Here is a 24,969-nt window from a genome sequence, read left to right on the forward strand (position 1 = left end):
TTCTTATGAACTGCCTGAAGTTCTGCTCCTTCCTTTAATAAAGAAAAAAAGAAAGACTCTGCTCATTCTCCTTTCTTGCTGTGTGGCCTTAAACTCCCTCCCACCTATGTGGAGCTCTATCTTTGTTTCTTTAAAGCCCACCTCCTCCATAAAGCCTTTATCTTACCATCTTAGGATGGAAGTAAACTTTATTAGAAACAGGGATGTGAGAAGGCATAGTTTTCTGTTCCACCCTGTATTCATTGCATGCAGCACTGTTTCTGCTCTGCTGCAATTCATTCTCCTCCAAAAGCTATATTTGTTCATTTCGCTGTCTGCTGTAGCAAAATTACAAAACTTATACAGTATGATAACATAAATTATGTTGTCATTATGTTGTTCCCCCATGCGTTTCAATACGAAGGAAGCACAATGCAAATGGGGGGGACATAATCACTTACGTATCATTTGCAGACTGAAAGCAACAGCAGCAGCAAATGCCAGTCATGTTCACTGGATTGGTTTCCATTCCATAGGACAAATAAGTGAACTTCAGCAGTTTCCATTCCAATTTCCATTTTGTTTGGAGTTCTCCAACATCCCTAATTAGAAACACAGAGACAGCTTTGTGCTGAGTTTCCCCGTCATATCTAGCAGAACTTGGCCTCTGACGTCATGATACACTGCATGTTTCCCCATCAGGAGTGTAGCTGTCCAGGGTTGCAGGGGGTCATAGCCCATTACTTTTTTGGGAGCAGGGTCTCAGCCAGGTCCCTATGAATGAGCCAATCAGCATGCAAAGGGAGCATGTTAGCCACTGAGAAGAATCCTTGTTCTTCCATGCAGATTGGAGCCAATCAGAGTGAAAAGGGGTGAGTCAGCCACTGAGAAGACTCTTCTCTATAGCTAACACAAACCCTCTTTCATGCTGATTGGCTCCTGGGACATCTGTTGTAGTGGAATGTGGACTTGCAAGATGACAGGGATTGCAAAGGGCACGAGGGTAAAGGAGGTGTGGCTGTGAGGGGGTGTGGTGTGGCTATCATGAAGGGATCCTGCACTTCTGAATTTGCCACTACACTACTGTTCCCCATTCCTGCTCTACATCATTGCGTGTCATCAGCAGGGAAACACATAAGATGATGACATTAGGATGTAAGGTAAGCTAGTCAGTACCAAATATTACAGAAGGGTAGAAAGAACATGATATGGGGCTCTTATTTTCGCTGGTAGCCTTGTTTTTCTTGTAATGCTGAGCTCCCCCACAAAAGTCTGTATCTCCAGCAAATACTTACTCCTATTAGTTACATTTTATTATTTATTTATACCGCTCAACTGTAAAGACCTCTAAAGGGTTTACAAAAAAATCACAATTATGAACAAAACAGTTAAAAACAGATTAAAAGCCTATTTAAAACAATTAAAACATTTTGCCTAAACAAAAAAGTTTTAAGCAGACGCTGAAAGGAATATATGAAGGCACCTGCCTGATGCAATATTCTGCCACTGCTCCAAGATGTTCAGGGAGGCATACAAAGCTCTCGCCTCCATGGGTCTCTCCCCCCGCCCCCGCACAACATTTTATCCTTATTGTAACCTTGTGAAGTAGCCTGAGAAATGGTGATTAGCCCAAGTTCATTAGTGAGCTGAGTGAGGGTTTGAATCTGGAGCATATTTTAACATTGTCAAGGCCAATAGCTAGTACAATAACAATTCTTCCATGCTGGACTTATTAGTATTAGCAGTATTACATTTGTCTTTCTTCCACCATGGCTCTCAGATAGCATTCCCAGATGATCTCCCATCCAGGCAAGCATGTTTACTTAAGCCCAGAGCTATATAGGTGGCTGCATGATATGCCTTCAGACCCTTTGTGTCATTGTATATGTTGGTATTCATATAGATTGTGAGCCCCTTAAGGTAGGGGCCTGACTTTTTTGTTCTGCACAGTGCCCTGTATACTGATGGCAATATATAAGTAATAAAAGAAATAGGCACTGTGAGACCATTTGGACAGTTTCTTTCTAGCCTGAATGTATCCATATCTATAAAAATGAAGGCAAAGGATCCATACAAACATTTAATGCTCTCTTGTGCCGCACTGCAAACCATTATGTCTATTTCCCCCCTCTCTCTTTATTTTTACCTGAATATATCTCTGCTCAGTGTATTTTTAAATTGTCTAAGAGGCCTCTTCTTTCATTTTTCTTCCATTGCTAATGTATTGTTCCGATGGGATGCCAGCACCTACATTTAAAGAATAAAGCTTTCTCGTATTGATTTATCATTTCAGCCAAGAAGTAATATTTAGTTTGGTATTTGCTAAGAAATGAGATTCTTATCTTGAAGCCTTCAGAACCTAAGCAGAGTATTTGCACGTTTGTCAAAGGCTTTCTACAATCCATGTTAGATTTAGATCTTATGAAGACCACATTACTTTAAAAAAAATGGAAAAGGCTTATCAGATTATTGAGCCCCTGTTTTTCCCCCCAAAAGGATGATATAGATTCCTTAAAGAGAATATGAGCAATTTATACATGCCTAACTATATATTCTGCCACTGGCATATATGCCACATTCCCAGTTTTGATCTTGTTCTGCCGTTAATATGCAGAGCTGCTGTTGAAAATTCTGAAAGTGGAGCTACACATTTTGTGTAGCTCCATGTGCCTTTTGCCAGACTTCTTGTGAGTGTTATAAATGCAGCTATTGAGGCTACAGTTTGAAAGTGATGCTGTTGTGGGATGAGATGAGCTTCCCAGCCCTTATGTCATTTTTACCATAGAAAATAATTGTCAAGTTGCTTTTACCTCTGTCAAAAAAACCCTGCAGACCCTCATGGTCCCCCCTTCCAGTAGCTTGTGAGATATTTCCAGTGGGAAAATACCCACAATGAAAAAAGGCAATCCCTCTCCCCTTGCATTTCTCTTCCCCTTTCAATTGCTGTGGCACTACCAAGTTCCATTTTGTAAAACAAACCAAAGAATCACAGTAACTACATGGAACATGCCACTGTGCCCTCACTGTGACCCAGTTTGCATGTCACACTAAGGCAAACAATGGCTTAGCATGAACCTGAAAGTTCCTGGAGAGGAAATTATGGCAGCTGTGCTCCTCCCCATGTCCTCTTGCTGCCATGTTACTCAGGGCTAAGCCATGTTGTCTAAACCTGGGTTCATGGTTTGCCTCATTTCAGATAAGCCATGTACTGTAGCCAAGGTTCATTCTTGGGTTTATAGTTCATGGTTTGTCTGGAGCAGACAAACCAGGAGCACAGGTTTGGGTGATATATTGAGCCAAGCTGTGGGTAGCATGGCAGCAGGAGGATCAGGGGAGGAGTGCAACCGCTAACACAGTCTCTTCTCCAGGAACCTGTGTGCTTGTGTATTCGTGCTACTGCTAAGCTATAGGTGGCTTGGCATTATGTATGAACTGAGCCAGTCTCTTCGGTGCAATGTTTCTAAAGCAAGCTCATTTCAATGACTGTTAAAAGCCAACAAAAGCTGCAATCCTATGCACACTTCCTTGGGAGTAAACCTCACTGAATTCAGTGGGAATTACTCAGTGAGACAACAAAGGAGAGGGCCTTCTTGGCTGTGCCCCTCACTTATGTTATTCTCTTCTCAGGGAGGCCCTCCTGGCACCAACATTACTATTCTTTCAGGTCCAGGTTAACATCTTCATCTACTCTTAGCCATTTGGTGGTGTCTGATGGACTGATTATAATTCATCAGTTTGTAAGCTGATTGTATGCTGATTATTTTTGTTTTATGTGGTTTTTAAATAATGGTTAAATGATCATTTGCTATTCTTAATCTTTTGCATGTTTTTAATGTTCTTGCAAGCCATCTTGCAACAGTTTTGTGTAGGGTGTTTTATGATGATGATGATGATGATGATGCTGATGCTTATTAGTAAGCAGTAATAGAATTGCATTGTAAAAATTGTGGTGCTAATGGTCTTATAACTTATGCTAAATGAACACTAGTTTGCCTGAAAGTTCCCCCTGAATGAGTTAGGCTTGTGTGCAAACCTGACAAGCTTGCAAGGTCTCTTTATAGAAAGTATAGCAACTTATTAAAATGTAAGGACTTACAGAACAAAGGCCTGGTTAAGCATGCATACCCCTTTCAATGAACCTTGCTTGCTGCTGCCGCCACTTTGAAGACAGAAGGTTCTGGGAACTAACCCAAGCAATTCATACCATGCAATTGGCTTTATATACCCTGTTTGCCTATTGGGTACTCCAGACCTCTTCATTTCTCCACAAGAACAATCAAACTGCTTGCTTAATACATCCCAATCACTTCCTGGTTGCATTTTGCTCAGCTTTAGTCCTTAAATTTGGTGTCATCCTTGTTTCATCACTTGCTGCAAATGCCACTCTGATCCCCCATGGACTGAATGTGGAACAAAATTTCTTACAAATCTTGATCTCATGTTTCTTGTAATCACTAAATATCTTTTAGCATATGTTTTGTAGAAAGGGAAGGGAAACTGGAAGCAGTGTTAGGTTTTCAGACCTCACTTATACCATTCCTCATCAACCAACATTTATAACACCCTGCTTGCTGCGTAGCTGGCAGGCTGGGCACAATTGCAGGTTGGGACAAAGCTGCTGCCTCCATCTTGAATGAAGGCAAAGTCGCACATCGCGTCTATGATGCGAGCGCGACACAGCAGACCTTAGGGGCGGGGCTGCTGGGCTTATTTAGCCGCCCCTCCTACCTTCCTCTTGCAGCTGCAATGCCAACCCTGCCCTCCCTCTTTTATGGTGTGCCTAGGGGTCGCTTCGGGGCCGAGTAGGAATTTTTATCCTGCCCACCCTTGTTGGCGGGCAGGTTTTTTGCCTGCTCCACACTATGGGAGGAGGAGGGAATCAGGTTATGAGGCATTGTTATTAATAGGTGTTTTTGGCTAATTGGCTACTTGACATTAAGAAAGGTTAATGCCCTCTCAGGGCAGTTCGTTATAGCACTGGTAGCGGGAAGGGAATAGTTAAGAACAACTAGGTGGCCCCCTTAGGCACCTTTGGAGGTGATTGGCAGTTCTGGAGGCCTGTCTGTCATGGCTTTGCGGCTCGAGGACAGGATATGGGCTGCCTTTGGGGCCAACTCATCTCATCTACTCAGGGGTTATTTGGCCCCGGGTGGGGATGACGTGGGAAGGCCCCCCTACTCACCTTCAAGGTGTGGTCAGGGTAAGGGGTAAGCAGATGGGCTTCCCCTTACCCCAATAGGGGCTGGTCGCCCAAGAGCTGTTTGGCAAGCTACCTGCTCATAGACAGTTCCCGCACCTAGGCTTCCCTCTGCAGGTCACTTTAAATTGCGTTTTTTCTGGCTGTAATTTAATAAAGTGGCCCTTGTTCAACCCAAGCTGGTGTCTCTGTGTCTTATTTCATTGCTCAACTGCAAATAAAAGCATAGATGTTTGTATTTCTTGCCAAAGCTTCTCCAGAAAGAAGCTACTTTAGAATGTCATGGTATCTTACTGTTCCTTGTGTCTGAAAATGACTTCTGGGAGGGCAGAATGTTTGTGGTCTGAAGAACCAGTCAGACTCTTAATGGGTGGGAGGTTTCTCTTAATTAGGTTCATTAAGACTATACTATCTCCTTTGTCTATTTATTTATAAGCCCACATTTTCCTAGTGCTTCTTCCAAGTTTCTAAATGGAACAAAACAGATTCTGTTTATAAAGGTACATTTTATATAATTTAGCTGGTACCTTTCCAGAGTTAAGCAATATTGTAAAAAAAAAATTGTGGTCCAATGATATTTTAAAAATAGTCCTGATGTTTGAGTGGGGCACAGTACATTTTTGAAAAGTCTACAAGCAGACACAAAACACAATGTAAAGATTTGTCTGTTCACTCTAGGTAAGATTCTACATTTTTTTATTGCCACAAATAGACTGGATTACGTTTCCAGGACAGAAATAAATACCAGTTTAGGATTTTTCTCCTGCTGTTACATGGGACAGAACTAATAAACCAGCAATTAATTTAGAATGGCAGCATCAAGCATAACAAAAGGGTTAACCAAAATGGTGCAGGCTGGGGCACCCTCTACAGAAATAAATTGTAATACCAGGGATCCACAAATTTTGAACTAGCCTTAGTAACCCACCATAATTGGTTACCATGGTTTTAACTTTTTTAGAAATTGCATTTTTTGTATTTTATCTAATTTTTATCTTGTTGTACACCACTTTGATGGTTTCAGGCTGTCAAGTGGCTTATTTGCTAAATGAATAAATACATTGGAAACTGGCTTTTCATGGAGAAAGTGTACGAATAATGCCAAGCTCAGCTGTGTTTGGATGTAATATAATGGTGAGGCACAAAAACCTTTAGATGGCTGTGTTTGTACTTTTCACTGTGGACAAGAATCAATATCTCAATCCATTTTCCCTAGATACCAAGGCCAGGAGGAGAAATCTACGCCACTATTCAATTACCCACACGTTACTGTAGATTGTATTTATCTCTCTAATATTGGAAGTGGCTCAGCAAGCAAAGTAATTGGAGAAAGTGTTTGATTCTATAGTACTTTCTTGAGAGAATATGGCAGTAGTTTATTTTATTTATGTATTGCTTTACTCCAGCCTTTTCCAACCTGATGCCCTCTTACAAAACACCTTTGGACTACAAGTCCCATCAGCCCCATCCAGTATGTGCTGACTTAGGTTGATGGGTGCTGTCATCCAAATCATCTCAAGGGCACCCAGTTGGTGAAGACTGCTTTACTCACTTCATAACAACCTGGCTTTTACTTTGCTCATTGCTGTTATTTTAATCTGGTTGATGCAGATGACCTAATTAAAGGCAAAGGCAGTGTGTCAGGCAATGGTCAGAGTGATGGACTAGAATTTGTTAGCACACACGTAACTCTGCATGAACTTGGAAGTAAGTTAGATATTATGTAGTTGTATAAAATCTTAATACATACCTGTGCAAGGCGACTGCAATTCTTATATGGTCTTTCAGTGTATATATGTATATGAGCTCTGTTTCTTGACTTGCTTGCTCTCTGATTTTCTTGTTCCTCTTTGTGGCTAAAAGAGGAAACCAAGCACTGTCAGGGCAAGCACAGCTGTAGCAGCACTGAGTGAGGGCTGGAGGGAAGCTCTCTGCAGGCTGCTGTAGCAGCTGTCAGAGCTGATAGCTGCTGCAGGCACTCTATGACTTCAATCACATACAAACTGCTAGAAAATTGAAGTATTTTATTAGGGAGATTTAGACATGCATTTTAAACAAAAACCATTCCATTCTGGAATGCACATTCAAAACATTCTCATACATATATACTATCTCTTGAGAACTGACCTCAAAGGGAACAAGTCCTGCCATTCTGAAGTACAAGGAATGCTGCAGAGTGCTGATTGGTGGTGTACCTGTGACATCACAAAGCACACTCCGTTTTCCTCTTGTTCGTATATTTGGAAGCAAGTATGAGTGGCGTGAAAAATGAAGGTGAAGGGAAACTAGCCTCAGTTCATGGGAAAAATTAAAAAGGTTGGCCCTTGTTTTTATTTGCACTAGTATGCATTGTTGTAGAGAAGATAGCAGGGGGAAAGTTACATAAAATCTAGTTGAACAAAGGCTAGTGCTTTTCTTGTTCACTCTTAGCCAAACTCTTAGATGGTTTTATTAAGGTTTCAGAAGTCTTTTCCTCAAGCAATTTCAGAATCCAAAATGGTGTTGATTGTATTGTTATAGGTTTGGGGAGTTGAGATGGATGGTGTTTCCAGCCTCTCATTTGGAATCTTGTATCTGGGAGTTAGGATCTGCAGTGGAAGAAACCTGCACAACTAGTTAGACTAGCTCCATTCATATGTTAATCATTCTGGCCTGGCCAGTCTCTTGGTCTGGATGGACCAATCTGAATATGTAAGGATTTAGCTGGGTGAGCAATGTTTGCCATAGGAACTCTTTCAGGAGAGAGGCCCTCCCTTCCCCCTTATCCTGGAGCTAAGTGGCCTGTGTGTGTTAGAGTTAGTCTAGGTGAGAAGCTGGGAAACTGAAGACAGAGAGGCTTGCCTGTTCTTTGTGTCTGAATCCTAACCCATGGCTCTGGGGTGCCTCTCTGGAAGCCTGTTGGGGAAGCAAGATCTATTGGGCTGTTAATGCTGCGCACCCCTCAATTTTATGTCAGATTGTATATATGTGTAAATAAAACCATATATCCTAAAGATACCAGTCTACGCTGACCTTCATTCTAAGGAAACCAAACCCTGAATAAGCACAGGCACCCCTGGAAATCACACACCGCTCGGAGATTGGAGTGCATGCAACAATATGGTCTTTCTAGAGCAGCCCATTTCTCTTCTCAGAACACGTAAGAGGGAGTCCAGCCCCCAAAGGACCAGTGGTTTTCTGGTCCCACCTCTTTTTAAATGTAAATGCCCCACTCTAGTAACCAGATAAGATCTGCACAGTTCCATTGCTCTGGCCAAATTTAATTAGGCAAGTCATGAAGGATATCATGGACAGGAGATGATTAAACCTGCCACCCTGGGATCCTTTGGGGAGAAGGGCAGGATATAAATTCAATAAATAAATAAAATAAATGTTTAAGGGTGCAATCCCAACTTCCTTTTTCCAGCAGCAGTGAAAGGTTGGGAAGGAGGACAATCAGGCCTGATGCTGTCGCATCATGGCAGTGAGATCAGCTCAGGATCTAATAACTCCTGGGATGGCTCAGCCTCGCCCTGTCTCCAGAGCACTTCATTTCAGGGCCTTCCTTTGACTACCACCAGTGGACATCCTGCTGAAGGCATTCCCGCCTGCATATTCAGCAGGTGGAAGGGCGATTGCCAGAGATGAGAAGTCAGGAGAGTTGGATGCCCCTCCTAATCCAACTCCATGCCAGGCACAATGGGGTTTTGGATTGCTTTGTAAACTGAGAATTCCTGGAAGGACAGGCAGGCTAGGCAGAATATGCTTCGTAAGAGGGCCTGGTCAGTAGAAGGGTGTCGCAAGTCATTTCCTGTGCTGCAGAGAGAGTTATACAAAAAATGCAATTTACATGCCAGTTTAGTAGGACTGATTGTCAAAATGGAGTTTTACACTTTCAAAATAGTAATGTTGAACACATCATCCCCTGAAAGGGGAAAAACATAGCTTACTTTTGTAGAGCATTCCTTCCTGGTTGCTTGGAGGTGGTCCTTAATCACTTGCTATGAGTGAGCAAGCTGGTGACTGTATGCAACCCTTGCTGTAAGTTTTCTGGGCATGATTTCTGTCCGTTCCATATTCTGCTTTATGCCTAATGCACTATTAGCACTAAGTAAATGTTAAAGCACATTTGTGGGTCATATAAAATATTCTTGCATATGGAAAATACTGCCACTTTGTGTGTAAAAGCTGAAAATTGAAGAGATCTGTAATGTGATTAATACATTTATATATTGCTGTCTCCTCACAATGTTTTTTTTTCTCCCCTCCTCTGCTTCCAGCTTTCTTTGGGAAGTACCTAAATGAATATAACGGTTCCTATGTGCCTCCTGGCTGGAAAGAATGGGTTGGATTACTTAAGAACTCTCGTTTTTACAACTATACACTCTGTAGAAATGGAGTGAAGGAAAAGCATGGATCTGACTACCCTAGGGTAGGTCCTAATGGGTTTATTTTAATTTCCCTCCCTTGGCCACAACTGTGAGAACAATATGGATGCTTGATGGCTTCAGTCTAATTAAAGTATTTGTTTCATATTTGAAAGCCACTGCTGTATTATAAACTGCAGTCCATAAACCTGCTCCCTTAGACTTTACATTACCGTTTTACTTCTGGAAGGATGTATAATTTAAAATTTATTTAGCAACAGGAGGCAGTTTCTGAAACGGTAAACACTCCAGTATGTCCTACCAGCTGGGAAATGGATTTGATTGGAGCTTGACTCATGTTCTATTGACTGGTGTTCTCTGCTTTAATTAACACAGAGACATACTCTGATCTGCTTCATGCATGTGATTAATTTTCTTTATTGCAAAATTGCTGTTTCCATGGTTGTGGTATGCAGATTTTGGGGAGTCCTAAATCTGTCAGAAATCCACAAATTCAGTTAGTGCTTCTTTGCAATGTTATGAAAGGGAGCTCAGAATTCCATGTTGTGTTATTCTCCTAATTACAAAGACTGGGGGAGAACAGCATGTACAAATAAGGAATGTTTGGTGATACAAGTTACAAAAAACACCTGATGTATAACATTGATGTTGGGTTACTTTCCATTATCACAGGAAGTAGCAAAGAATGTAGCAAAATAAAGAAAATTGACAGGGTGGGGCAAATGGGTGCACCACAACCTCTAGACCTGTGCTTTGTCCACCCCCCTCCTGCTTTTCAGTTACAGGTTTATTTTACCCAGCCGGCAATAAAGAAACATGTTTGTTTGCCTGCAAGTAAGAGTTTGTTTATTCTACAGATATAGTATAGAGTAGAGCAGAATTGGGTGCTAAGGGTGAAATAAAGAGATTAAGTGATCAGAAAAACAACATGTGCACTGTTACCCTTTAGTCTTTTAAAGCACTCACTATACTCATAATCATAGTGGCTATTTTTTCTTCTTTTTCTTGGGTATCTGATGGCAAAGGATGAAAACAACCCTAGAGGAATATTGTGTATTGTGAACCTATCATTCAGAAAGCTTTCTTGCATGTTTATTTTTTTTAATTGGTGTTGTCATGATACAAGGTTAAACCTGAATTTTTGAGAAAATAAGCTGCACACTAGTTTTTAACTTTTTAGCTTTAGCATGAACTATTTTGTATGTTTTACACCTTTTGGAATCCCATTGTTCACTGTATCCTTAACATCCTTTTTTCTTATGAAATTAAAAATATGCCAGTCATTTAATTCCTGATGTTCACAATAAGACGATGTTCTAACTTGATCTTATGATGATGATGTACTGCCTTCAAGTCGATCCCGACTTATGGCGACCCTATGAATAGGGTTTTCATGGTAAGCGGTATTCAGAGGGGGTTTACCATTGCCTTCCTCTGAGGCTGAGAGGCAGTGACTGGCCCAAGGTCACCCAGTGAGCTTCATGGCTGTGTGGGGATTCGAACCCTGGTCTCCCAGGTCTCAGTCCAACACCTTAACCACTACACCACAGTGGCTCTCACTTGACCTTATACAGCCTGTTATGTAAGTTAACACACTCTCTGCATGGAGGAGGACTGAGGGGAAATGTCACTGCCTCTCCGCTTCCCCTGGTCCTCACATCCTCTTTGTGCTCCCCGCCCCCACAAATACCCCACCTAGAAATATGTCTGCCCTACCTAACAAGGAAGGCTAGCTACAGGGCTGCACAGGAAACTACATTTACACTGAGTCAAACCATTGTTCCATCTAGCTCAGTATTATCTGAGCTGGACATTTGATGGCTGAAATGCACTTTTTCTGGCAACCCTGAGATAACTGGTTGAGAGAATGGTTTTAATTGTTTTTATAACGCTTTTTAAAAATGTTTATTATTGATTTGTTTGCCGCCTGGAGCAAGAGCGGGATATAAATTAAATTCATCATCATCATCTACAATGAGTGGCAGTGGCTTTCCAAGGTTTCGGACAGGGGTCTTACCTAGCTCTGTTCAGGATGCCAGGGGTTGAACTAGGACTTTCTATTTGCAAGGCAATGCCTCTGCCACAGTGTTGTGGCCCTTCCTGATTATAACTTTTCACATCGTTAAATTGCTGTGTATAATAACAAGAAGTATCAGTATCATAACCGTGCTTGAAGCGATTAAGTATCCAAAAGTGGAACCCTTACTATCTTTTCCTAATATATCTTTTCATTAAGGATATTTCCTACTACCCATGGCAATAGCATGACTTCTGAGACATTAATAATCCTTTGGTTTGGTAGTGGTGTGTATATTTCTGGTTCCAAATATATTTTCCTCACTGGCACAAGAATTAGCAACACATTGGTGCTATTGTGAACAATTGACCACTTTTTTTTTGTAATTCGTGATGTCTGAGTACTCAATGATGTGTAATCAAAATGTAATACAACATTCATGTTAACTGACAGTCTCTGTCAAGCAAGAATTGCTTTGCTTTTTTTAATATTCTGGTATCTTCAGCATTTTGTTACCATTACATTTTTTAAAAAGGCTTGTTTCTCCCCCCCCCCGAGAGAATGATGCCAAAATTGTAAAATGCACTACTGAGCACTCAGCCACTTGGGTCCTCACTAACCTTGCCATTTAGGAACCTCAGAACCATCCAGCAGGGTAGAGATAAGCACAGTTATGGTACAGATGGAAATGACTTTTCCTTTCCCAGACTTGATGCAAGCCAGACCCCACCTCAGATAAATAACAGCAAGGCTGGTCCTACCATTAAACAGAGTGAGGTGGTCTCCTCAGGCTGCAGATGCTGAGAGATGGGGATCAGTAGACAAGTGTTGGAGGACAAAGCTGTGTGTGCCGTGTGACCAGCCCTGCATTCCCTCAGCTAGCCTGTTGCCCTCAGGTGCAGTGAAAGATGCTGTCCTGTCACCAGAGTTGAAGTAAGGTTCATTTTCCAGTCTGCTCAGCTACTGTACATGGAACAGCAAGAGGCAGCTTGCCCTTGGCCTCAGCTATCAAAATGTCTTGGGTCAACCGAGGAGCAATCCGGGAGCAGCCAGTGAGGTCAAATCTGCATGGGCACATCAGCAGAGCCAATCAGGTGCTCCCCCATGGATCCTCATCCTTGACATTGCCCTTCCTTGGTGAGCAGTAGTGATGCTGCTGTGGAGAGAGCAATGGTGCAGGACCACCTTAACACACCAGCTGTTCCTGAACACAGCTGGTAGATGGATGAAGGAGGATGGCTAAAAGTTATGGTAGCTAAACCTGGAACCTTCATATTTAGAGTAGCATAGCTCCGATTACCAGATGCTGGAAGCAAAAAGTGGGGAGGTAATTTCCATCATGGCCTGTCCACAAGTTACCAGAGGGAACTGGCTAGCCTGCACTGGAACTAAAATAGATGGGCCTTGGTTTATCCACTAGGTTGGCGGCTAGGTTGGGATGGAGGCTGTAGGGTGCAATTTTTAGTCTTTTTCCTAGCTTAATGAGAACACTCCAAGCCAGACATGGTGTCTACATGGGTAAATGAACAAACCCAGTGCTGGCCCAAAACATTTTACTGTCTGAAACAGAGCCCAAATGACCCCCTCCCCACTAGGGTAGGACCAAAACTTTTGCTGCACCATTCAGACACCAGGTTTTTTCCCCCTTACCTGTACCCCATTTTAACAATGCTGTTTGATGTGGGTTGCTTCACCCTACTGCTTGGTGGGGCTAGCCTTAGACAAAATTAAATACTTTTAGTGGATGGTAGTACTGAAAATATTTGCCAAACTGTTTTATGCCAATTGATTTTAACGTGAACATATTGTGTTTATTTTTCTGTATTTTGCATTGTACAACATTGCATTAAAATTAAATAGATTAAAATGATGTTTATCTCCTACTGTCATACCTTTGTTATTTATTATGTTTATATCCCAACCTTTCCTTCAAAGACCTAAAGGTGGCATACTTTCTTCTCTTCCCACCTGTTTTATCCTCACAATGACCCTGTGAGGTAGTTAAGGCTAAGAAACCGTGATTGGCCCAGTGCCACCTGCTGAGCTGTGTAGCTGAGTAAGGTTTTGAAACTGGGTCTTTTCAAGCCTAGTCCAGTACTCTATTCCAGGGGTGGGAGACTGGATCTGGCAGGCATATTTAACATTCCTACTATGGCAAGGAATTCCATAGATCATGGTTCTTCTTCTAGCTTCATTAAGTTCTGTGGACATAGTGTTTTCATTGTATAGGACGGGAAGGCTGCACCCTTAAACTACAGTTCCCAAAATTCTTTGGGAGAAGCCGTGACTTTTACAGTGGTGTAAGTGTGCTTTAGAGACCCTCCGTTGCGCAGAGTGGTAAGCGGCGGTAACGCAGCCGAAGCTCTGCTCACGGCCGGAGTTCGATTCCAATGGAAGGAGGAAGTCGAATCTCCGGTAAAAGGGGTTGGGGTCCACTCAGCCTTCCATCCATCCGTGGTCGGTAAAATGAGTACCCGGCATATGCTGGGGGGTAAAGAAAGGCCAGGGAAGGAACTGGCAATCCCACCCCATATATACGGTCTGCCTAGTAAATGTCGCAAGACGTCACCCTAAGAGTCGGAAACGACTCACACTATAAGTGCGGGGACACCTTTACCTTTAAGTATGCTTCAAATGTATGATATGGATGTGACCTTGGTAATATTATAAGTCAATGTAAGAAAATACATTTAAAAATAAATAAATCAGGATTGCCTTCCAGTTCCAAAATGATTGCTGTGTGCTCTTCAGGCTTGTAGATGGCTTTTGATGTTGTTTTTGCTGAACTTTCTCCTTCTCTTCCCCACTCTTGTGCTTTCAGGATTATCTAACTGACCTGATCACCAATGACAGTATTAGCTTCTTCCGAATCTCGAAGAAGATGTATCCTCACAGGCCAGTTTTGATGGTTCTCAGCCATGCAGCTCCTCATGGTCCTGAAGACTCGGCCCCTCAGCATTCTCATCTCTTCCCCAATGCTTCTCAACACATGTAAGGAAACAACAACAAAGTACCAAACCAATTCTCTGCATTTTATAAGCAAAGGCATAAAATTCCTGGGAAATCATTTTCGGATCATTTGTTTCTTGGCATAACTTTATCGCAGGTAGCAGAAATAGAACAGCTTGGCATTTTTTAATAACTGGTAAACCAAAAATCAGTAATCCCATCATTTGCTGTTTGCAATTTGCATTTTATACAAAATTCTTCCTCCTTTGGCAAAGTTTTTGTTAAGGGGTAGAGAGTTATGGAAAAGGAGAGGATGTATTGGGGAAATACATGCGATGGGTTAAGTGGCAGGATAGGAATGAGGTGTAGTCTGCAATCCTATATACACTTACTTTTCTTCTTCTTATGGAATGTTGCACAAAATGTTAATGTTTTATATGCATTTTTTCTATGGTATAATGCATGTATGTTGATGCTTTTAAATGTAAGTCACCTTTAGAGACCTTTTAAGTAACAAGTGACTAATAAGTTTAATTAAATAATAATAGTAATTCTCATTCAACTAATTGGGACTTACTTCTGAGTAGTCATACATACGATTCTTCCATCAGATGTATTGCCTTCATATGTTCCAGCTCTTGTCCAAAACCTTATTTATTATTTGATTTATATCCTGCCCTTCCTCCCAGCAGGAGCACAGGGCGGCAAACAAAAGCACTAAAAACACTTTAAAACATCATAAAAACAGACTTTAAAATACATTAAAACAAAACATCTTTAAAAACATTTTTTTGAAAAAAAAAATCTTGAGAACTAGAAACGTGCTTGCACAAGATCACCCTTTTTAGTCCAGACTTCTTAATGCAATCCCACATCTCTTCCTCCTCTGTCCCCTGGTAACACAGAAAAACAAAGTGAGTGATGTGAAGCCATCTCACCCCCCACCCTCACTCTACTTCATTGGATACTGAGGGTGTGTGTGGGGAACAATGACCTCATGTCAACATTTTGTTTCTTTACACATTTTCCAGGGAGAATAGGAAGAACAGACATGGAGTTGCCAAATTCAGTGGCAGCCACATGTTCCTCCTGTCATCTAATTCTGCTGTCTTCAAGGGCTGTCTGCTCCTCTAAACTTAGTTCTGTGTTGATACTAACATAAACTTAGCTTTGTGTTAAGATTTGCCTTGAAATTCCTGCTCTGTGAAGAAACCCAGGGAGTGAGTATATGGGACAGGCCTTCCCTGTAATAGCGCCAAAACTGTGGAACTGTTTCCCTGGGTTTGTTTGTGTGCATGTATGTTGTTTTGTAGATGTAGATCAGCTGGGAGATTTTAAAAGTCCGGTTAATGCAGATTAGATACACCAATACAGACCCAACTCTATTAACTGAAAGATTGAGTTTGGTAGGAGAGAGAAAATGTTGTTTTATGTGTATACACAGGAGGCTGGTTAAAACATATTTAATGGTAATCAATATCCAGTAAGTAATCCTGAGCCTGTTTCATATGCAAAACAATCATTTTCAGATATTAAAAAATAGGGTCATATTTTATTTTCTACCTGCAGGTTCATATAAACCACATGTATAATTCTTTGCTTTTGCTGCTTAATAGGCATTTATCCATGATGGTTGGTTTTACAGGAACAGCTACTGTTGTCTGTAAGCTTTTTATTGTCTTTTTTCCCCCAAGGTCAAATACATTCACGAGAGCAACCAGGATATCTTTCTCCTCCACCCTTCTGAATGAATTTGAAGTGATTATTTTTGTTCAGTTTCCAGAACTGTTGTACTTTGTGTATTGGGCCATAAGATGGACAAATCTGTTAAGTCTAAGAGGGTTACATTTGTAATAATCAAAGAAGATTGTGGACTTCAAGTGGATTAAGCAGCAGGAGGTTTCAGATGGGCCAGGAAATCACAAAGCATATTGGACAAGGAATTTGCCAAGCGTTTTAGATTTGTTCAGGGTATTACATAGCAACCGTTTCCATAACCATCAGCTTTTTCAAAGCAGCAATGTCATTATCCAGCCACAATAACATTCTGAAATCAGAGAGAGCATTAACAATGCAGAGAGAATAATAAGCAACCTTTCTTCCCTGAAAGAATACTCTCTTCCCCATCTCAAAGCACTTTTTGGACTAGAGCCTTAATATCAACATGTTCCACTTGTCAAAGCAAAATGCAATTTACTGTAATATGTATTTCAGATGCAAATAAACTCCTAAGCACATTCAGAACATTGGAGAATCCTGAATTTGAGTTGTGACACACACCTCCTTTCAATATGATCACAACAGCTTCATCTGCCAGCTCATTCCACACAGAACCATAGGTACATGCTAGATATGCATGCTCAGTTGTGGATGATACCCATTAAACTCACGTCCCTAGGCCATATAGACAGCACCACTGTAAAACTGCTGTTTAATTTCAAAACATGGAGGAAACTGGAGCCTAAAATACAGCAGGTAGAAGACCTTGTCGATTAAGCAAGGGCAGATAGCTTGGTGTTGACACCAGACCTAGCCAATCCAGAGGCTGCATCTTGGTTGCCAGGCAGAGGTGCCAATGGTGCACATACCTATTCCCCTCTGCACCTGAAGAAGGCTTTGAGGCCTGAGTGAGCAAGCAGCTCATCAGGACAGGATCCAGCATATGGTCAAAAGGCTCTCAATTTGAAGCCAAAGTCCTTGCCTATCTGGCCACAACGCCCTCCAAGATCCTGCAGAGACACTCTCAAGCTTTCATCTAGTTTGATGTTTCAGATGCTCCAGCTTTCTTCTTTCCTACCACAATTGTTGAGTGGGATGGAAATTTTTAAGGCATCTGGGACAGGAAGACCCCTTACTTAGCTATTTGTACGAGCAGGGGAAATGGTAATATTACCATCCAGCTTAAAAGGAGACTAGAGTGGAGTGGAACAAAGCTTAAAACGCTGGCTCTGAAGTTATGATAAGCATTCTACCTGGTTTCCTGCTAAATGCTCAGGTAGCCAGGCTTAAATTCACCACAGATGCTAAATAATATAGTAGGGCTTCTCCAGCAATCTGGATAGTTATTGTTAAAGAGCCTGCATGAGACACAGTAGTCTGTGCAGAATGAAATTAGAATAGCTATGTCATTCTCATGCTCCCCAGTTAGAATGTTAGCCTTAATGCTAAGCTGCTGTAGTTGATATATATTCTCATTTAGTCTGAATACTTGCTATTTCAATAGGTTTTAGTTTGAGCAGAGCAGTTTTCGCATCCCTAGCTTTTAGATAAATCATGAAAGAGGTTTATAATGTTTCACTGTCTGCCATAGAGAATGTAATCCTACCATGGAAGGTTATTACTACTAGGTAGAATTGCCACCCATGTACCTCAAACATCCATGCTAAAAATATATAAGAAGCTATAGTGCTCAATTTCGTTTGCATATCCATTTTCAGGCAATTAACTGAACAGTATTTGCACTTGGGTGTAACACTATAGAAGCTGGACACGTTCTTCCATGAATGAAACAGAATTCCATTCACAGAGCAAGACTTCACTGCCTCTGATTTCAGTCTGTAGCCCTAGTGCTCCACTGAAGGTTGGGGGATCCTTGGGAACAGTATGGCATATGGTTAGGTGGTTGCAGTTGAAGGGGAAACTTCTTTTGAGATTTGCCTCCCTCATTTCTTTATTGTCCTTAAGCCAAGTATACATGAACCCCAAAACCTGCTTTTAAAAATGAGAACTGATGTTCTCAGGATCCTGAAGTTGTCAAGTTGCAATGTCCAATACTGTGCTTATGTAGTACTTGTGCAGAAACTCAGAATACACAATGCCCTCTCTAAAATATTGCTAAAATGGGTGGGTGGCATACCATGTTTATTTTACTGATGGTTGTTAATTATTTCTGTCTCTCCAGCACACCCAGTTATAATTATGCTCCAAATCCAGACAAGCACTGGATAATGAGGTATACTGGTCCCATGAAACCTATTCACATGGAATTCACCAATATGCTACAGCAGAAGCGCCTTCAGACACTCATGTCTGTGGATGACTCTATGGAGGCGGTAAGATTTATTGCCCCCAAGCTTTGCATTCCTGCATTCCTATTCTTTTCAATGACATGAGTTTTAAGCTTTGCCAAGCTAAACATAGATTCTCTTAATCACAGGACCTCAACTTCCTCATTTGGTTTATGTAGTTGTATTGCTCCATGCAGAATGGTAGCACCATGTCACCTTCCCCACAGACTCTCTCGGGTGTTAAGATCAGCAGAGGGAGCCCTCTTGGAAGTTCTGCCACCATTGGAAGGTTTTTTGGGGGGGGGGGCTGGGACAGGCCATTCTCTGTGGCTGAGCTGCATTGGACACCTTTACTGTATAGCTTTCGTCATATGCTGCAGATGCATCTCTTTATCCTGGCCTTTGACACTTGAGATGGATGAATTTTAGGACCCACTCTCTTCTCCTGAGTGTAAATTGTTTTAACTGGTTTTAATACTGTATTTTTATATTGTTGTAATCTGCTCTGGGACCTTATGGTGCACGAGAGTGGCTGTATACTATAGCCAGCATGGATTTTTCACATTCTGCCATGTTAAATTGAAAATACCCCCACATGCTATTCTGCTGCTTCCCATAAGCACATTTCAAAACAAAACCTTACAAAACTTACAGTCCTGAACTCAGAAATGCTTGCCTAACCCTCTGTATTTTTATGGCAATACACAAAACAGTCAGAGTGAGTCTAGAATTCAAAGTGTAAAACGAGGGGGGGGGAAATCCAGATCCCATTGGACTTTTTTCTGTCAGTTTCATAATTTGTTGAAATTAACCAGTCAGGTTCACAGAGTACCTGTAATCCTATTACTGACCTTGCCCCATACTCTGACCTTCATATTCTGCAGTTTAAAAGTTTTTAAAATTCATGGCTGATTTTTAATTAATTTAAGAAATTTAACATGAAGTCTATGATAGTGCAGGCATGCTCAGTAAGAACCAACTGTCAGTGTTCTAAAAGCCAGACTAACAACTGTTTGGCTTGGCTAATCAGGACACCACACTCACACCAGACATTTATTCCACTTGAAACAGTCATGGCTTCTCCCAAAGAATCTGGGAAGTGTAGCTTGTGAAGAGTGCTGAGAAGTGCATTCAAAGAAGACTCATGTTCCCCTGACAGAGCTCCAGTGGCCAGAGTGGTTTAACAGTCAGCCACTCTTCTGGGGATTGTAGCTCTGTGAATAATAATAATAATGTTATAAATTAATATTTAAAATAGCAAAATATCCTCAAATGCCTGTTCAAGTTGGAACCAATACCAATTGGGGAAAATTGGATTGAAAACAAAGTCTTGTTTTCTGTGTACAGCAGTTTCCTGTTAAGTAACCTCTACTTAACACTCATGCAGACTTGTGGAGCACTTTTCAGCACTTTTCACTGTGTAATTTACACATAAGTAGACCTACAGGGATGTCCTCCTAGGACATTGTCACAAATTTCATCCTATAAAATGTCCCCAAATTTCAGCCACTTACCACTTACAGTTTTCCTTCCGGAAAAAAAAAAAACCCACTGGGGTCCAAAAATACCCCAGAAATTCTACCTCCTCTGAACAAGTGTTTTTTTGGCTCAAGATTCTTTGATAGTATTAAGCACACTTGTGGTGACCAAAAACAAAAAAAGGTTTCTGGGGGACAAAGTGATCACATCCTTCCATTGGAAATCTCATTGCGGTCCAAATATATCCCAATGTCAGCCAGTGTGATTTTTTTTTTTGCCAGGTCTGCATGAGGGTTAACATATTTTGGAATTGGAAAACAAAATTCTCATCAGGTCACCCAAATAACAATGAATTCGTGTGAAATAGCCAGAAATAGATCATTATTTCAATGTTATCTAGGTGAGCCTACTGGGAAATTTAAAAAAGTAGAACTTGAAAAAATGTACTGAACCTTGTTGGCTGTTGTAGTGGTTCTTATGATGCCCTGTGTTGGCAAGCAACTGTTGGTAGATTACCAGAAGAAGTCAAACTGTTAAGGTGACTGGAATTACGAACCTCAGTGAAACTAGGACTTCCAGAAAGTGTTCAGGCGTGCGCGCATGTGTGTGTGCGTGCGTACGCACCCCAGTCTGGTGTAGTGGCTATATGGTTGGACTATGACCTGGGACAGCAGGGTTCAAATGCCAACACAGCTGATTGGATGGCCTTGAACCACCAATCACTGTCTGTTACCCTAACCTCCCTCACAGGATTGTTGTGAGGATAAAACAGGAGTGGAGGGAAAACCATGTACACCACCTTGAACTCCTGGGACCTTCTGCATTCAAAGCAGATGCTCTACTACTGAGCTACGGCCTTTCCCCATATTACAGCTAACTGCTGTTCAGTGGTGTGTTATCGAAGGTTCAATCTCCTGCATCTCCAGGTAGAGCTGGGAGAGACTCTCTGCCTGAAATCTCGGAGAGCCGCTGCCAGTCAGTGTGGACAATACTAAGCTAGATGGACCAATAGTCTGACTCAGTATAAGGCAGCTTCCTATGTTCTTATGATATTAGAAGACAATAAAAGAACTTTCGTGTGCTGGCTGTGTTTCTGTGGTCTGACAACATTCATCTTGACTCTGGCACCCTCTGTGAAAATAGATGGACTTGTTTTCAAGCCTGTAAAACTGCCAGTCTAATATGGAGGAAAAACAACTTATCTCCAGGCATTCTTGCATTTTGTTTGTGATTTAAGTATAATGCAGGCACCCTAAGAAGGCAAGGTTAAGATTATATGAAGGCCCTGCATCAGCCTTTTAGTGATTATGGTGATTACTATTACTGCTGATTGGTGGTTTGCTGTAAGAAGATATAATCTCTCTCAAGTGCTACTACATACACTTGGAGAGGGTTGCCATCAGTGCTGCAGCTTGCTTAAACTGATGGCTTGCTTTGTTTTTAAATCCCAAATCAGCAAGCTGGGATTGAAATAGTAATTATAAATGGACTCAATGATTTTAAAATGCATTCAGTCCAACATAACCTTATGCTTTGTCACAAGTGCATTCCAAAAACAGTTGTGGCTTGACCTGCTTTTCCAAAACAAACGAGGTATCTGGGTCATCATATGTCTCGTTTTTCAGTTCCTATTTCCCAATGATAGGCAGTACTTTAAGGAAAGCTGCACAGATGCTTTGGAGGAAGATGTGTCAACACAAGAACTAAAGACTGCTGACACATTATTCCATAAAACCTAGTCAATTATCTTTTTAACATTTGTTAGCTAGTTATGGTGATTACCCAACTATGTAAAGCTCATACTAAGTGTGTGTGTGGTCCAGGAGGGTTAGGAAACTCTTTTAGGTAACCAAAATTTCATGGCTATCTTCAGAGTTCTAGTGGGGCATCTGTGTCGTCATGTACTCTATAAGGATTATTCTCATCCCTTCCCTCAAAGATCCAGATGGCAGATCAGGGGCTAGTGACCTAATCTCTTGGGTTCTATGGGGCTACTTTATAAATGAATATTGCAAACACAATTGCAATTTTATAAAAATTTGGAAGTGTAAATCAGGTACCAAAAATATTAAGAACAATACAACATAATTCAACATAATTTGTTGTTGATGATGATGATGATGATAACAATAATAATAATAATAATTTATATCCTTGAGTCCCAGAACAAAATTAAAACAAATACAATTAAAATCATATAAATAAAACATATAGAAGTTAAAATTAAAATGTAATTAAACTAACTATAAAATTAAAACCATTTAAAACCTAGCTATTAAAAAAAACCCAAAACACAAATCAGTAAAAAACAGCACTTTATATAATAGCCCTTGCAGTCAGTTTCCAAAAGCCTGTTGGAACAGAAAAATCTTTACCTGTCGATAGGAGGATAGCAGGGAGGGAGCCAGTCTAGCTACCCTCAGGAGTTCCAGGGCTGAGGGGCAGCCACCAAGAAGGCTCTTTCCCAGGGCCAGTTCTAAAGGGCGGCCAGGTGGGGCACTGGCCCAAGGGCTCCTGGAGCTACAGGGTAACAGGAGGCCCTCAGTGGCCCCTCCGCTCCCCTTCTGCGATCCATGGCGATCCGTGGCCCCCCACGCCCCCTACTTACTTGTCTCCTGCCTTTCAGTGTTGCCCTTAATGAAGATGGCGGCCGCAGTTTCCCTAAAGTACTGAAGCCCCTGCCGCCATCTTAGCTGATGGCAGAGATGCGTGCACGTAGCACGCATGCGTGCCATCAACAAAGATGGTGGTGGAGGCTTCATCCCCTTAGGGAAACCGTGGCCGCCATCTTGGTTAATGGCAATAGTAAAAGACAGGAGACAGGTAGGTGGGAGGGGGGGTGCACGAACACGCATACATGCCAGGGCCCAGGGCAAGCTGATGCCCAAGGGCCCCGGCATGCCTGGAGCCGGCCCTACTGTTTCCCATGTTCCCACCAGACATGTCTGTGAGGGTGGCAGGACCAATGATCTCTGGGCTTGGGCTTGAACTGGCTCATATGGGAAGACATGGTCCTTCAGATAGCCTGGACCTGTCGTATAGGGCTTTATAGGTCATAACCAGCACTTTGAATTGTATATGGTATATATCTTCAGAATATAATAATTCCCAAAGTTCCATGTATCAAACAAGGCACCAGTACAGGAGTTGCTTGCAGAAAAGTCCAAGATCAGGGTTCCCATACACAAAAACCTTAAAGCCCTAAATAAAATACAAGATAGATACAAATACATAAAACCACTACAAGGAATTTGCTCTTCCATTCCCTCCTACACACATAAATTAAAATCCCATTACCTAATTCAAGGTGACAAGGGCCTAATTCTTGCTCCAAGACCAAACTAGATGTAATACTGTTCACATCTCTTGCCCGTGTGTGGCTATTAAAAAAATAAAATAAAATAGTTGGCATGGGGGGGAGCTGATCAGCTGATGTAGGGAGCTGGATCAGGACCATGGGGGGTTAACTGTTTAGCCCTGCTGTGGTCCCAGTTGGAAAGGCAGACATAACAGAAAAACAGAGCTCATGGCTGGCCCCTTAGCGGCAGAGCAAACCTGCTTTCCAGCTTTCCAACTCATATGACAAACATGCATGCCAATGAATTAGATGTTGACATTGCCATCAGTCTTGCCAATCTTCCATGTTTCAGGTGAGCTGTTTTTAAAAAAGGGGTTGAAAAAGTTGCCATATCAGTGCTCACAACAGGACATCCTGGCCTCTTTCTCTATTGTAATTACTGTTTTTAGAAGGCTAAAGGAGGACATAAATTGGGAGGTGGGGGAGTCAATGGTTAGTGTTAGTGCATTTCATGTAGGGCTGAATTACCTTGTCCCCATAATTTGAGTGCAGTGCCACAACAGTGTCTGTGCACTTACGTGTTGCCTTGTTAATTTTTTTAAAAGGTTAGCCTTGCTAATTTTTTAAAAAAGGATTTTTCTCAAAAAAAGTACAAACCACTCAAGATTATGGGAGAAATTTCTTAGTGGCAGGGGGAGGGCAGTCAATCAGTACTACAGCAGCTCTCTCCAACCTGGTACCCTCTGCATGTTTTGAACTACAACTCCCATCCATCCTAGATAGCATGGCTGATGGGAGTTGTAGTCGAAAACAACTGGAGGGCACCAAGTTGGAGAAGGATGCAGTAACACAGTTGTCTTTTGCTTCAGTGGTGCAGAATCATTTGTTTTCCAGAGTATAGTCCTAGAGAGGAAATATATGTTTGGACTGAACACAGATATGGAGAAGGGTTGTGGCTCAGCAGTAGAGCATCTGTCTTGCATGCAGAAGGTCCCAGATTCAGTCCCTGTCATCTCCAGGTAGAACTGGGAGAGAACCCTGCCTTGAAACCCTGGGGAACTGCTTCTACTGAGCTAGATGGACCAGTGTGTCTGACTAAGTATAAGGCAGCTTCCTATGTTCCTGTCTTCCCCATGTCTTTAAACATGTTACTTCTGCTGTGTTCATTCTTCTGTGACTACTTTAGATTTAGAGATTAAATTGTACAAACAGTACAAAAAGCTGTTGCCTATTTACAGCCTTATTTGTAGGGATGCTTGAAGAATTTCCTCTTTGCAAAATTCCAATATATACAAACTGACCTAATCTACATTTCCTAGACGACTCTGTCGACCAGAATGCAGTTATCCTCTGGATTTCACACGTCTTCATCTTTTGCAATGCAGTTCGTGACTAAAAATGTACCCAAAATTGTATTTTTAGGATGAAATAGGTTAAGGTTTAGAAATATGTACAAATATGAACAAAAGTTTAGAACTTCATATTTTGTGAAAAAATACATTAAAATATATGTTTAAATGTACATTTTTGTTATTGTTTAAAAAGACTTTTGGGTGATTAATTCATAAACATAATGGAATGGACATATGTGACACATAAGAAATAGACTGATCTACCCATCTCAGCTTATTTGTCTCCTCTTTTTTTAAAAAGAAATTGTCAGATGGAAAAGTCAG

The 24,969-nt window shown here is 41.5% G+C and overlaps 1 protein-coding gene across 3 annotated transcripts in view; it reads left to right on the top strand.

The window, feature by feature from the left end:
• SULF2 (sulfatase 2) overlaps positions 1-24,969 on the top strand; it is a 147,288-nt gene that overhangs the window by 51,092 nt on the left and 71,227 nt on the right. For all 3 annotated transcript variants that reach the window (XM_061631363.1, XM_061631362.1, XM_061631364.1), the window contains 3 exons: positions 9,436-9,587; positions 14,382-14,551; positions 18,411-18,561. In XM_061631363.1, coding sequence (XP_061487347.1) covers positions 9,436-9,587; positions 14,382-14,551; positions 18,411-18,561 — 473 coding nt within the window. The remainder of the gene's footprint in view (positions 1-9,435; positions 9,588-14,381; positions 14,552-18,410; positions 18,562-24,969) is intronic.

This window comes from Rhineura floridana, chromosome 6, assembly GCF_030035675.1.
Source record: "Rhineura floridana isolate rRhiFlo1 chromosome 6, rRhiFlo1.hap2, whole genome shotgun sequence".
NCBI lineage: Eukaryota > Metazoa > Chordata > Lepidosauria > Squamata > Rhineuridae > Rhineura > Rhineura floridana.